Genomic DNA, 14,890 nt, shown 5'->3' with positions numbered 1-14,890 from the left:
TCGATGCTTTAGATCATGTTTGGTCAAGTATAGCGAAATAAAAATGCCGAATTTCTTTTCCATTAATTTGAATCTGAATCGGAATGGGTCTAAACACTGTACACACCGAGGGGATATTATATTACTAAAGAGTGATAGCAGTGTTGGACGATTTTTGGGGCGTGTGCACTGGAAGTTACTACTAGCAGTAGCAGCCGAATGACGTACTTTTTTTTTCAATCATTTTCAATTTAAAAGTTCCATTATATCCTGAGTGCGAAGACAGACTTGGAATTAAAAGTAATATCGAAAAAAAATATTACGTTATCTGATTGCATGATATTTGAAATAATCATTCGCCAGGATAACGGACCGAAATAGTACCAATACGGTCGCGAATCTGCCGCGGATCTGCCAGACTGCTGCCTGGCAGAATGAAAATAATAGAAAGTTTACAAGTCCAAATTTGAAATCTGATGAGTTGAGTTTTTGTTTCTCAGAGAATCAAGTAAAAATTCGTTTTATTACTGTATAACAGCTAAGTATAGAAAAGGAAATAATAAATACCTTTTATAACAATTGTATTAATATAGTTTATGTACAATGTATACAAGGCTGTACAAAAAGTAAAATTGCAAGCCTAATTCGTGATTTATAATACATGAGTGTTATCAAGTTGAAACCACTTATTAAGATATTAAGGTAATAGCTATAATGACAGAAAAAGCGAATATACCTGTTGGATAAGTTTCTTGCCAAATTAAATCTAATTCCGTAATTTACTATAGTACATTCATAAATATATAAAAGTAGAAAACATTTGCTATAACAAATGGTTCCTTTTTGAGTTTTAACTGTGCATTCAACTAATTAAGTACAGCGTTACAGAACATTTAAATTCTAATTATAAAGATTGTAATTTATGATACATTAATATAACACAGAAGAACACTACTTATCTCAATTGTTATGTACTCTTCTATATTTACAGAACTAAAGATACATAAGTGAATGAAGATCTATTAAAATAATGGCAGCTCTGTGTGTTACATTTTACGCAATAAAATTAATATAAAATTTACATGTATCTAAATGTGCTTAGTAATTACTCGCTCATATAAAACGTATATACGTATTTAATCATACATAAAATAGACTTTACATACTTCTCTTTCCAATAACTTATATTTTAAAATATTTAATGAATTCCTGTTACAATCTTAATGTCAGATTTGTTAATAATTGTCATGGTTACTAGCAATAGCAACGTTCCGCTTGTTACGTTCTTTAATCCTCCTTCGCCAGTATGTACGTCAAAAAGTACGAACTAATAGCATCATAGTTAGATAGACTTATAACATGCTAAATATATTTAACTAGCTCCCTGTTTTGTTTTTCGTTATCAATGAACAACAAATTATGCGCAGATCTAAGTATAATTACGTTCTACGATTCATGTTAACAGCTATAAATATTATAATAATATTTTGTTGGTCTGCTTTCGTTATAGAAAATTATGATGATTTAGAATTTGCAAGTAAAAAATCATTTCTTAAATCATCATATAGCACTGCCTGTAATACGATGGATTATCATTTACGTATTTCAAAATTTTGAAAAAAGCACAACACTTAAATTCTCTCAAAAGAATTGAAGACGTTTGTAGAATGATAATGTTATAATAAGTTTCACCTTCCATATAAAAAACAATCCTAATAAAAATAATAATAGGAATGTTTGTAATAAGGGCAGTGAAATTTATTCGAAGTTCCTAAGATACGAATAGGACGGATAATGCAGTAAAGGAAACAATGCTACAATTTTACAAATGTATACAGAAGAAATATACCAAATTACAGACTCCTCTGCTATATTAGATATTAGTGTTTAAACCGAATGTGTATTTTGTATCGAGAATACACGAAGTTCGGAATCTACATATTACTCATGAGAGAAACAAGTACGGGGACAATGTGTTTCCATAAATATCATAACATTTGCGTTTAACTCTCCACTTATAAATAGCCAGGTATTTAAAGTATAAATACAATCGTAAGTGGCTGCAGAATGAATATATTAGAATAGTAAGACTTAAATAAAAATCTGATCGAGACATCTTTCGTTGCTAACGATTCTAAGTAAATATCTTTACATAGCGTAAAACTATAATGTTAGTAACTGAAAGATAAAAATATGCTAACACGATTTCGAATCGTAATATCAGTCTATAGTCTATTACTATCTATCTTATCCGAAGGAGATTCTACTAAGTTCATTGTACTACTATGTTTGATTTCGCTTTTGAATAATCTATCTTCAAATATCAATATTATAAAAAAGTACAAGAAATACGGTTTGACGGAAACTCTTTCCTATGATCTTAACGCATTAATACCTTACAATATTCTCAAACTATATATTAATAATAAATATGGTAATAAAATTGTTTTACTAAATTAGCTATTATAATTAATGATCTATTATTAGAAACGTCACAAGCTCCCGTCAAGACATTTTCAGTGTGAACGAATACTTTTAATATTAACGATACTACGCGATTCAGACCTTGTTAGACGAGAATCTTTCCACTGGTAACATTTTATTTCTGTACAACCCGAAAATCGAATCTTCCGTTCTTCGCTCGAATTGCCTTTCTCCGAAACGGGTCTTGTATGATTCGATTGAGTCGTAAGCTTAAATAGCCATCGGTTCCATCAACGATCTTCATCGGTGGTATCACGGGCTTGGAGGTAGAATCTACCCTGATTCCATCGAAACACAGTCTCAGGTCTCCGGATCATAGTCTTGCTCCCTTGGTTTATTCTTCTTGTATTTCTTCTTCTTCTTCAGTTTTGGCATGATCTCGCAACTACATCCACTTCGTACCTTGATGTAGTCCAACGTCCACATTGATCCACCCACTGTGTTCCCAGCGAACGTAGGGATCATGCGTTCTCTGTGCCGATGCCTTCCGTGTTCCTCTTTCCCACTCTACGAACGTAAAATACATCTACTGTTTGACGTGTACTAAATATGGCTAACGCAACAACTGTGGCTAACAAAATTACGACAAATATCATACATGATTTTTTAGTTCTCCATTACAAAAAAAAGTACATACCATCGATCCAGGATTTTCAATGATAGCGTAAGTGTACGAGAATTTCTGCACACATCTGGACTGGTTACTGAACTTCCGGTCGATGAACCTGCACGGCTTGTCGAGGACGTCTGGCCTGCAAGAGTACTCGAAGAACCTCTGGGCGTTCTGGCCGTCCCGATACAGTTGCACGTACATGTTTTCCCGATTTCGACCGCCGACCGGTTCCACCATTTCCTCTACCGTAGGGCAGCAATCGACTGGAAGGCCGTCCTCGCCTCCTTCGTGTCGCAGAATCATGTTCATCTCTCGATAAGTCATCCGCTTAGTCGTGTCCTCGAAGGTCTGCGTCCTGAGAAGTCCACACAGATCGTTCAAATGCTTATGCTATTGATTTCCGACAAGAATTAGGTGAGAGTGAAAGATTGAACGTTCTGTGCGTGTAATTGTATATACTGTTTAATAAATACAACTAGGCTGCAGATTTATACATTATATTTATATATATATATATATATATATATTAGATTATATTGTAATGTCAATTTAAGTAATGATTAGCTTTATTTAGCGATACTTCTAATATTTTGTAAATTCGTGCACATGCGTTACTTATATTTTCTGCACATCCAATTTTTCTATAGGAATGTAGAAAAACTACAATCTAGATACGACGTACCGATGTTATCACGATAATATTCTGGCGAGTAAATACCCTATAGAATGTAGTTGTAAACTTGTGAAAAAGTGCTTCCGAATTATCGCATTACCCCTAATTCCGTATTCACTTGGCAAACCTTTTACACGAGTCATTAATAATAATCAAGACAGTTTGACAGACATGATAAATAACGGCGTAGTGCCGAGGTTCGCACAGTAGATAAATGACCGTCGCGAATGCTGATTGAAAATTGAAATTCAGCCGTGTAAAATAATGTCAACGGCGTGTCGATAAATTTGTGAGTACTATGCCAAGCGTGAACGACATACGAAGGTATTTGATCGATCGCACGCAGTCAATCGTGTTGCGATACACGTGAGTAAGTGTCTTTGTTCACATACGTATTGATAAATTTGTGACGATGACGCGGAAAATGGAAACTCACCAACGGGAGATATGTCCCCTGAAAGGATGTTCCCGGGCCTTCCGAGAGGACAAGGATGAAGTCAGGTTGTTGGCGGCAGCAAGCCGCGGGCACAGGACTGCGGTCAGCCAAACCACCTGCGAACAGAACAGAAGAAATTTTATTAAATCTACAAAATCGCCGAAGCTTCGTGGAAACTTTTTAATGAAAGCGTTTAATATTCATTTAAAAATTGGTTTCAATAGAACATCGATCGAATGCATTATCTTCTCGCATAACTTCCGATATTAACATTTAAATTATATGCAAATGCGTGAACTTCGCATTCTGCAGTGTTAAATATTCATTCAGGGATGTACGCCAACTTTTTTTTAGCTAGGCATTCTTGATTCTCAGTCGCCGTTTCACGATTTCAACACTCGATGATGAAATCATCTAAGTTACGAATATTCGATTAAACCATAAGTACCTTGCGTAACCGAGTAATCGTCTAGAAATACCTACGAAATTGAATTAAGCAACTGATAGCAGTGAGCAGATCGCACGATCTGGCTTCTAATTTCCGACGACAAGATATATTCCGCAATTAAGCCGAGAGTGTGGAAGGAGAAAGGGAGTGAAAGAGGGAGAGCGTAGTCGAACGCCGCGAGGCCTGTTTTGCATAAAAATTATAAGCTGAATTAATGTTTTCACCTCCGTAAACGCGTACCCGTGATCATGTGCACCGCATTTCGTGCCCGGCCGATGCGTGACTAACACAGTGGTTTATTGCACGTTAATACCGATCCGGTACCACCGGTACTTTCTCACGAGATGTTCTCGCTCCACCCTTGCGATCAGGTCCCCCAAAGAACACGATCATCAGCGTGGTATAAAATCTTTTTTCCAAAAAAAAATGCTCTATACAAATTCCCTTGCGTAGTGACGTTACACATTTTGAAACACCGACATGTCTCAATTAAAAATCACAAGATTGTAGAAAACTTTCGTTATTTTAACGAGCAATCAACCACCATCGTAACAAGTTACCAGATTAAAACATGAAACGTTCCCAAGAATGTATACAAAACCCAACAAAAGATTGCTTATATTATCGATCATTCAAAACGTTTTAGCAGCTCTTTTATTCAATGATCGATGGAAACAGTGATAAATCAGAATTTCAAGAGCAACGTCAGAAATAATCTCTCGGTTTCGTCGTTAGTGCACGACGTCTAGAATAGCCAAGGGAACTCGGTTTGCGGAGATTTAGAGAAATGGGACAATAAAAAATGGTCGGCACTCTCCGGTCAGTTAATTAAGCCATCTCTTCTCGGGGTTGAGCCGGTTAGCTGTCTGGCGCCTCCGGTACGAGGAAATCATGTTTCGGATCGAGCGGGTGTTCACACACAGCAGACCACACATCGAGTTCTCGGATCCTTATCGGTTCGTTACCTCATCGTCGGCCAATCCCTTCTGGCAACGCGATTTTAATCGATGCTCCTTATGCCTTATACGAAACGCGTCATACACGCAACATTATGACGACGACTTAATGATATTTTATCGCTGATTAACTGAACATGCCGATATGCGGGAATAAATGCGTTTGCAAAACGGTACTTTGGGAGGCATGTGCTCGTTCTGGATTTTCTATATGAGTCTTATAAAGAGGGTATCGGAGTAGTCATTTACGCAAGACTTATCCGGCTCGTATAGTATCTAAGGGCTAAAACTATTTTTCCTCCATTAATATCCACTTTTACCAAACTGTGATTAACTTGATCAACAACAACTGCATATCGTTCTTAAAATAGAGGTCAATTTTAACATATGCAATACAATTTAATGACACGTGACATATAACAAATTTCCAGATTAGACCATAACGTTTAAAAATACGCATATTTGGAAATAGCGTGTCTTAATCGTTATCCTCACCTTAATCAAATCAATCGGAGATTGGTGAAAGTGACCCTAAACTCTCTAAATATATGTTATAATATGTACATAAATTTATGACTGTGAAAACATTGTTCTTGATATTCGACAACAGTGGCAGTTGAGCACTTCATATTAGATATTTGTCAATTTGTGCAAACCTTTCCAAATACGAAAATACGAGATTGATAATAATTGAGACCTCTTCTTATTGCGTTGGTTAATGATTCAAGTAAATACTATTGATAAGAATCCATCCTGGCATCTAAACATTTCTCCGATAGTAATTTCGGTTATTACTTCCAAGACCATTATTTTCATTGAAGTAACCACTCAATTAAAACCCTGAACTTTCATCGCATAAACCTGTTTTTAACACGCGATGAGCGTTTCCCCAAGTTCGAACATCTACCTACACGCCGAGAAATTTATACAAACTGCGTACAAAGTTGTTTCAAAATAAAACAGCGCCATTAATTCCGGATCTTAAAACACGTTGTATCGTAACGTAGCGTTCGTTACTCTGTCCGGCGTTACCTGGTAAAAAGTAGCTCGTTTGCACCGGGCTTAAAGGATTCTCTGTATATCCCAGGGTCTTAGCAAGTGAACAACCTCCAGAAACGCGCTAATTAGCGTCTCGAATTCGACGCGTCGTCCTCTTCCGCCTGATAATGAAACGCTCAGTCAGGCGGTATGTGAAGCGCATTTTCGAAAGTCGAAATTAGCCGGTCGCTCGTTGCCAGTTTGCGTACAACACGATCGTCGCGAGATATTCCCGATGAAAGACGTTGGGAGTTCTCGTAGTGATCCCTAATTACGAGATAATCCCATCGGATTTTGCTATCTTCGCTCGATACTGAACCAGGCTGTGTTCCTTCACGATTTTTATCGATCTACTTTTAAAACCGTAGACTGTAGATTTACGAGATTAACCAGAGTGATAAAAATAGCATACTCTTATTTTCTAAGCATGCCGTTCGACTTGCGTACGAATTCGTTTTTTGACCGCTTTCTGAACTTCATCGATTTTCGTTAACGGATGGGATTTCGTGTGAGAAAAAAATATGAGCCGATCTGTTAGAAGAGATGTCCTCTTTATAAGAGGTCGAATCCAAGGATAGCTACTTAAAACGATTCCCGATGCACAAATTGCATACACGTATACGCAAAGGCCAAACAGAGCAAAAAATGTAAAAACCGACAAATATTAGAAAACTCATGTAATCACTGTAGCCCGGCAAGCGAAGATTAGTACACAGTTTAGCTGTTCAAGTTCGAGATAGCCTATGTATATATGAACCCTCGTGCAGGGTGAACCGGTAACGTTCAAACAGGCAATGTTACTATCGAGAGGACAGGACTTATCGTCGTACTTTTTTATGACTGTCCACGAATGTATCTGTACCCGCAAGCAAGGGATTTGTTACCTGCCTGATATAACTTCAAAATCACAATACACACATAGCTACTGGATTATCTCGACCAATGAGAATTTATTTTACGGTGTGTGTCGGTGGTGTATCGTTCGAGAACCGTTTCAAATACTTTTAACAAGAGTTATACATGTATTGTTACGTGAAACGTGTATGGGAGTGAAACGATAAAATAAAGCAGCTAATCATTTCAGATACCATCTACTACAATTAAGTGCGACGTAGGCGGTTTACACGTGGCTCCGTCTAATTATACACTGGTCAGATCCTACATAAAACCCGAAGCGCCGAGCAACAAATCTCCCCGGATTAAAACGCGAGATCGGCAGATACGGTTTTCATAGTCTAGAAACTGTACCGGCTAACTCCGTTTCAACCAATCGAATGGCACTCGGCTCTTGCGTATCAACCATCGAAATAGTTGCCGCCTACAATTTTTGCTCTTCGAGATCCTTGGCATCGTTTCACGCGAGTCATGCCGGATCGTGCGCCAGGACGTCGACGAATTACCAGGTCAGAGAATGGAATTACGGAATGACGGATCGGCGCCAGTATCGGGCGCGATTATCATACAATATGATACGCGATCGCAATGGTGTGAACGCGTCTTTGTAGCGATATTCCCCGATTTTACTACGACGTCCTGAACCGGAGGCGGTAGTTACGACTGTTGAACATTCTCTGCAACCATTGGTCGTGATTTTTCTTAATCGTCCGAGCGGCCGTGTCGCGATTGGATAGACCGCACGGCAATAATTTATCGTCCTCTCTATGCGAGTCTCTCTAGGCTTCGTAGAGACTGAAACCGTGTCGTTATATGGCAAATAACCGAGAACGACAACAGCTCGCAATGCGCACGGCCGGCCTATCGTAATAAGCCTGTCGCACCGCAATAAAGCTGGTTAGGCTAATTTAAATACATCTCGCCATAGTCTATACGACGCGACGTCGTCGCTACGGCGCGGCGCGACGACGAGAAGCTCTTTCGAAATGTGCATAAAAATTTTACGTAATCCTAGTTGTCCCTGTATCTCCTTTTTGCGACGCGTGCTGGAACGTGAGAAAATCACCGACACGCCTAATTGACGTTACCACCAGAATGTTCCATCAAACGTTGTCAACATTTTAACTACGATTTATTTGTCGAGTAAAGCTCCATTCTTATATCAGGAAATGTCTATGTCATATTTTTGCACAATAAGTTGAAACCAGAACGTATTCAGTTTGTGAACAGCTGTCTATAAAAAGACGACAATTTCAAATTCTAATAGCTATAAGGACATTTTAATTTCCTTTTATGAATCCGCTATGGAACTTTGTACGAGCTTGTAACTCACTTAGGTCTATAAAAAAGCATCAGTATTTATCAGAGACCCGAGTAAAAAAGGTAAAAATCATGTTCTATACTTTTTTCTTGAGACTTTGACGAACAATATTTTTTTTAAATTCTTCATTATACATTATGTACTAAACTAAGCCTTCTAATATCCTAAGGGAAGTTAAATCGTTTAGCTCAATATTTAAAAAGTTATTCAGTTTCGAAATGAGAACTCATATTAATGGGAGTCACTATACAAAATTAGAAAACATGCTATATTTAGAATATGCATAATTTTTTGTGGAGAACAACCTTAAAAGTCTGTGATGCTATTAGAAAAAAACCTTCACATTGATTGACTTAATCACTTTTAATTTTGAACTTATCCAGTAAAATGAGTAAATTATAGATTTAGCGAAATGTCAATGGCAGAACTTCTCGTTAACCTTTGCCCATTGGCAATCACGCGATGAGCCATCGACAGGGCTGACGCTGATATTACCTGTTCTCGTATATGTAACCGCAATCTTTCACGACTCGACGCGACGGAGAGAAAGAAATGTGATAAAAAATGTAATCCGTCGTAACGGACTTTCTCTCACGGCCGGTTGGTGTATATGTTAATATAAAATCGGTGTCTCGTTACACGGAAAATAAATATAAACGTGCAAATGAACGGTAGTAAAACAATATGTACACACCGCGACACCAATTAGCGTAATAACTGTCGTAAATTTGTACGTGGAGCGCGACGGAATCGTAAATTCGCGGGATAGGTAGTAACCGATACAGCTTCTAATCGTGCATAAATCATTGAATAAAGCGTTAATTGGGAACCCAAGTCTAATTCCTGTTTACTGTAACCAATTTTAAGAACAAGATAATAATAATTTATTTCTGTAAACGGGAGAAAATTATATCGGTGCATAGAAAAAAGAAAGTAATCGATAATTGTTAACATTCAATGGAATTGTGACTATGACGAAGGCGATGGAATTTTGAAGTGAAGTATCCCAGTTTGACGTGGTCCGTTGTGTAACAGTCAACAGTGCTTTACAGGATAAACTTCTAAGTAGAATTCGTTCGATGAAGCTCGTGTTTACTCAACGTCAATGCAACTCTCGTATTATTAGCATACTCTTCGTGCATTCACCGAGAGCAAAAGCACTTGTGGCTTATTACGGAGTACCCAACGTTTCAACAGCGAACTTTCGCCATTCATTGAGCCACTTTTACCGACGTTAACAGCACTTCGATTAATTTCCTTGATACATGCATGAAACATGTTTCTTCCAAATTTCAGTTTATGAAAAACTATTGTATCATTAAAATTTCTTAAGCAGGTATTTTCAATTTATCATCGAAAGTCTATTTTCGATCAATCGAAGACAAGTAGGGATATAAACGGTTTATTTCAAATAGCTAATGTCCATCTTCAAATATGTTTCACTGCGATTCAACTTAACAAGGAGAGAGCGAAGTCGAAAATTGGTGGGCCTCGCGGTCTATGATCTTCTCCCACGGGGAAGTAAATACTGGTTGGAGCGCATGACAAACGGTAACTATCGAGAGGCTTGTTATAGATAGAGCAACGGGCAACGAAAGATCTCGACGGTGAACGCTACCGGATGGTTTGCGCGTTCCACGAGGCTCCTGAAGCCTGTTTAGACAGCGAGTGCTTCGTCGTCTCTTACGATTGACATGTATAAATATTTGGTTAGTCGCCTCACCGTTTTGTACCTGAATCGTGCACGCGTACCTATGTGAATATCCTTCGACACGCATCCCGCAGGATACGAGAAACTAATGACTGTTGCTTCACGCGACAACCCACGTAAAATCGATTCTTTTTTATAGTTCGATGAAGTCGACAGAATAGTGGATCAGAAAAAGTTTTACATATATCATAGACATATGGGAAAAATAATTTTGAATCTTACCATTATGTGCCATTCTTTTTTACCAGAAATTAATAATTATATAAATAATCCCAGTATCCCTTGCGAAATTTTCAACCTGACAGCTACTTGTCTGTGTGTATAATAAATCGACTGATCCTATGATTTAGACATCGAACGACGGACAGAAAATGAATTCGATGGTCGCGATCAGGATCTACAAGGAGCTAGCGTGTGGGTGGATGATTCAGCTAGAGAAGTCCGGTCGGCTGCTTTGAAATTGATACAGAACGCCGACATTTGATTCCGAATCGAACCGACTGGTATTTCAATCGCGCACGCTCCGAAACCTCAAAAGATGATCTTCTGCTTTTTTCGACCGATCGGTCGAGCAGATATTCGTATTAAATTGCTTCGTGCACGCGTTCCATTCCTCATCCACCACTCGTATCGATTAGACACGTTTGTTCAAGAAACGTTGCTGTCGTTTTGCAAAATTAAAGATATTAAAAAAACATATAAGTATTTAAAAGATAAATGCAAAACTTGTCTGAGGGAATTCGTAATCATTCATAATTAATTATCACTTATAACGATAAATAATGATTTCACTCTCTTAGAAATCATTCAGTGACTAGATATTTTCAGTACAAGGTTTTACACACTTTTATAAATTATTATCCATTTTTTATCTTAGCTCAACTCAGAACGATATTCGAAGCAGTGCTATCGCGTGGCACGCGATCATTTAATCATGAATTTATTCGCGACCAATTGATTAATTAGTCGATCACTGTCATTAGACGCGCAAATTATACACCGGTGAAACGAAGAAATTATACGATATTTAATCACCCGAGTTAATTCTCAGAACGGTTTATCAAAGCTGACGCGTGCCGTCACTTTTGCGTGTCTTTTTATACCGCAGAATCAGCACACATGATCGATGAACTTATTTTAAATGCTGATCTGATCTCTTATTGGAAATTTTTAAATGTCACCCGAGAGAGGATATTTCGGAGTTTATTCTAAAAGACAGATAATTGCGCCTGCATTTTCGCAAGCCTTGATGAACACCGGAAACTAACGGAGGTTTCGTAGGAGTACATAAAAGAAAGCCATTGTACAACTGTTGGGCTCGTTAACTCTCTGTCGACACATTTGATCGATTTTTCCTGTTGATTGTTACTCGCTTGCATCTCCCATTAATATTAATCCATTGTCTCGCAATAATCGACTCGTATTACTTACACGTGTTAAGATATAAACACGAAGAATACGAATTGCTTTGGAGACGCTAGTCATGTAATTTCAATACAAAGTGATGAATTTCGATATCATCATTGAAATATGTAATAAAATAGCTAATAATTGTCATCTATAGTAACATTCTTCTATGAATTATCTGAATCATATTTTTGAACGTCAGAAAAGACTATGACATTTCTTTCTTAAATTATCAATTGAAATGAATATATTGAAATCGTAAATAATGAGGCATCGAGAGATCTCTCACTTACTACCTAGCCTAGCCCCTCAGGCATAACAAAACGAATGGAAAACTTCATATATTAGAAGCTTGCAGTTAACGAGTTTCATTATCTATGCAAGAAGCTTCGTATTTACTCGATTCGCTTCGAGCATCACCGGGAGTTCGAACCGCGCTCGCAGGTTGCAAAATAATCCTGAATCACTATAATGATACACGAGGGTGACCGGCGACGACCAATGAAATATAGGCTTTTTGCATAATTTATCGCGCGATCGCAAGCGAATATCGACGATCTTTTTCTCACCGTGCATCGCGTCCTGCCGGTATACACATTTTTCAGAAAACAAGGAGACAGTGTGACATCGGGGAGCAGCACGCGAAGCTGAGGAGATGCACACCGTGCGGATAGGAATAAAACGCATAACGGTAGCGAGCATAGCCGGGAGACAGGACTGTCGTCCGACGTCGCGTTAAGAGAATTATTTATTGGAACCATTGGCGCCGTCAGAACGATTAGCATACTAATGCCGGGAACGATTTTCCTTGCGTCGTTCGCGAGCCGATCCCTTGCTCCGTGTTAATCTGCCATTATTAAATTATTCGCGTTTACTACAGCGCCTTGCTCCGGGGCAGTCCGCGACAATTATCGTTTATCAACATCGCGGGACAACGTCTCGCGGCATTAGACTACGGTTATACTCGATACGATCGGACGATATGTCTATGCATATAGCCTAGAATAGAGATAAAACTGGTATCGATATCGGCCGTTAATAAGTGTACCGATCATACGAGACGAGGAATTTGTGCAACGATCGGGACCGGGCGAATGCCCGGCTTCCGGTCAGAAATTGATCTTAGGAGACCCGACGACGCGCCGGCGTAGCGGTACAATTCATTCCAAGTGCGAAACAGGAAGCTTCACAGATCTCACTTGTCGAAAAGTACCAGGTGTTGTTTGAATTTGCCTACAAAATTCTTGAACACGATATTTTGTTTACTGGTGCGTTGTAAACCAAAGACTTTAAGTGTCCCCACAAATAAAAATCTAATGGATTTAGATCAGGCAGTGCTGGCCAATTAATTGGTGCTCCACGACCAATCCATTTATTAGGTAATTTCAATTCATTTTTCTTAGATTTTACTTCTATGTCGATCTTGATAATATTTCATCGTTTTTCTACTGGAGAGAATACAGCAATGTGTAAAAGAGCAATCAAACAGTCCGCCTAAATCACCTCCCACGTGGTTAGTCTAGCAACATACCAACGCGAACAAGCCATTCCTAAACATGATTAACTTCCGCATAATTTGCCATAGTTACCCTACGAAACAAGAGTACGGAGACACATTCGCAGCCGCCGACGATAAATCGCAACTAGACTTTGTAACTTCCAGATCCAAGAAATTTGTAACTGGAAGATATAAATGTAACAGCATGTACTCAAGCGTTTTGCAATATAATAATTCAATATTGAATGACGATAACGATGAATCTATATTAAAGAACACGATACTTGTAAAAGTTTGATACAAGTTTAACAATATATGGCTTTAAAGTTTTTCAGCTATTTTGGGCCCTTCCAATTACGTAGAATAGAACGGGTGTTAGCAGACTGGCGCCGATTCGCGGTGTTGCTCTCGTAATGCGTTTTAATATATTATGATCTACAGGGCAAGTCTAAATGAGAATCGCCTTGGAGACCATGCGGTGAAAGGCTGGGATTATTAATTCGCACCGATGCGACGCGATGGTAATCGATCTTCGCTGCGGAGCAATGCGTTCTCAATATTAAATATTTTCTTGCAATGTGATCGTGTGACTGAATAAACCGTGTCGTTAAGAGCAGCTTAGGTATGTCTCGGACTAGCGAGAAATAATGTTCCCTTATAATCTCGTTACACCCGCGGAATATGAGAAAAATGAAGGAATTATGTCACTCATGCGTGAAATACGCCGCGTGAAGGATTTTAGTTCGTTAGGGAAATAAATAACGTCTGATGTCGTCTTGGTGTTCACGTTAGCACTAAATTTGTCTCACGCGGGTCGATCTAGTCAGTAATGGGAATTCGAACTGGAACAACATCACCCGGTTTATTTATTATCATCATTTGCACTTGATAGTGATTTATATCGTAGGAACACATGCGAAAAATGTACTCAACGTGCGTTAAAGGAATCTGTAATACGCAAGAGAACGTAACAAAGACGATGATTTATACTTGTACGATAGGCGGATAAATTTACAATGCGCTATGTATCCTTCGTACCATATTATTTCCCAACACTCATAAAAGAACCATTATGGAAAATGTTCAATCAAAAGACAAGTAGGTGGGAAATTTTCGTTATTAGCAATTCAAACAACGGATTAATTTACTTCAAAAAGAGATCGTGTCCGAAAATTGTGATAAAATATACTAGGCACCACTGACAAAGTAAAAGGACAAGGAAATTAGGAAGTAGACAACAAAGTAAAACGTGACTATTAATTTCTCAAAATCTATGGAGAATAAATTCTATTTATAAAAGTTAAAAGCTCATAGTTATAGAACAAATTTTAATTGCACAATTCTCATGAAGTATATGTTGTGAGAACTATGTGAGAATAGTATGGTAATTACACCCACTCTCTGTAAGCTGTGATTTAAATCTGGATAGTTA

General features: G+C 38.2%; 1 protein-coding gene and 1 long non-coding RNA gene across 4 annotated transcripts in view; one reads left to right on the top strand and one right to left on the bottom strand.

The window, feature by feature from the left end:
- Positions 1-23: 23 nt before the first annotated feature.
- The window catches only part of LOC108624843 (uncharacterized), an 87,819-nt gene continuing 72,952 nt past the window's right edge, over positions 24-14,890 (bottom strand). For all 3 annotated transcript variants that reach the window (XM_026813474.1, XM_026813472.1, XM_026813476.1), the window contains exons 3-5: positions 4,186-4,301; positions 3,101-3,431; positions 24-2,970 (exon numbers count right to left, since the gene is read on the bottom strand). In XM_026813474.1, the coding sequence (XP_026669275.1) occupies positions 2,764-2,970; positions 3,101-3,431; positions 4,186-4,301 (654 nt within the window). In that variant the 3' untranslated portion in view covers positions 24-2,763. The remainder of the gene's footprint in view (positions 2,971-3,100; positions 3,432-4,185; positions 4,302-14,890) is intronic.
- On the top strand, positions 3,969-7,710 carry LOC113464330 (uncharacterized). The gene is made up of 2 exons (XR_003389163.1): positions 3,969-4,119; positions 4,211-7,710. It is a non-coding gene; the product is annotated as an uncharacterized LOC113464330 (long non-coding RNA).

The sequence above is a fragment of the Ceratina calcarata genome, unplaced genomic scaffold (genome assembly GCF_001652005.2).
Source record: "Ceratina calcarata isolate Rehan_Ccalc_2016 unplaced genomic scaffold, ASM165200v1 scaffold119, whole genome shotgun sequence".
NCBI lineage: Eukaryota > Metazoa > Arthropoda > Insecta > Hymenoptera > Apidae > Ceratina > Ceratina calcarata.
The sequence above is the reverse complement of the archived record's forward strand: the minus strand, read 5'-3'. Positions and strand labels throughout refer to the sequence as shown.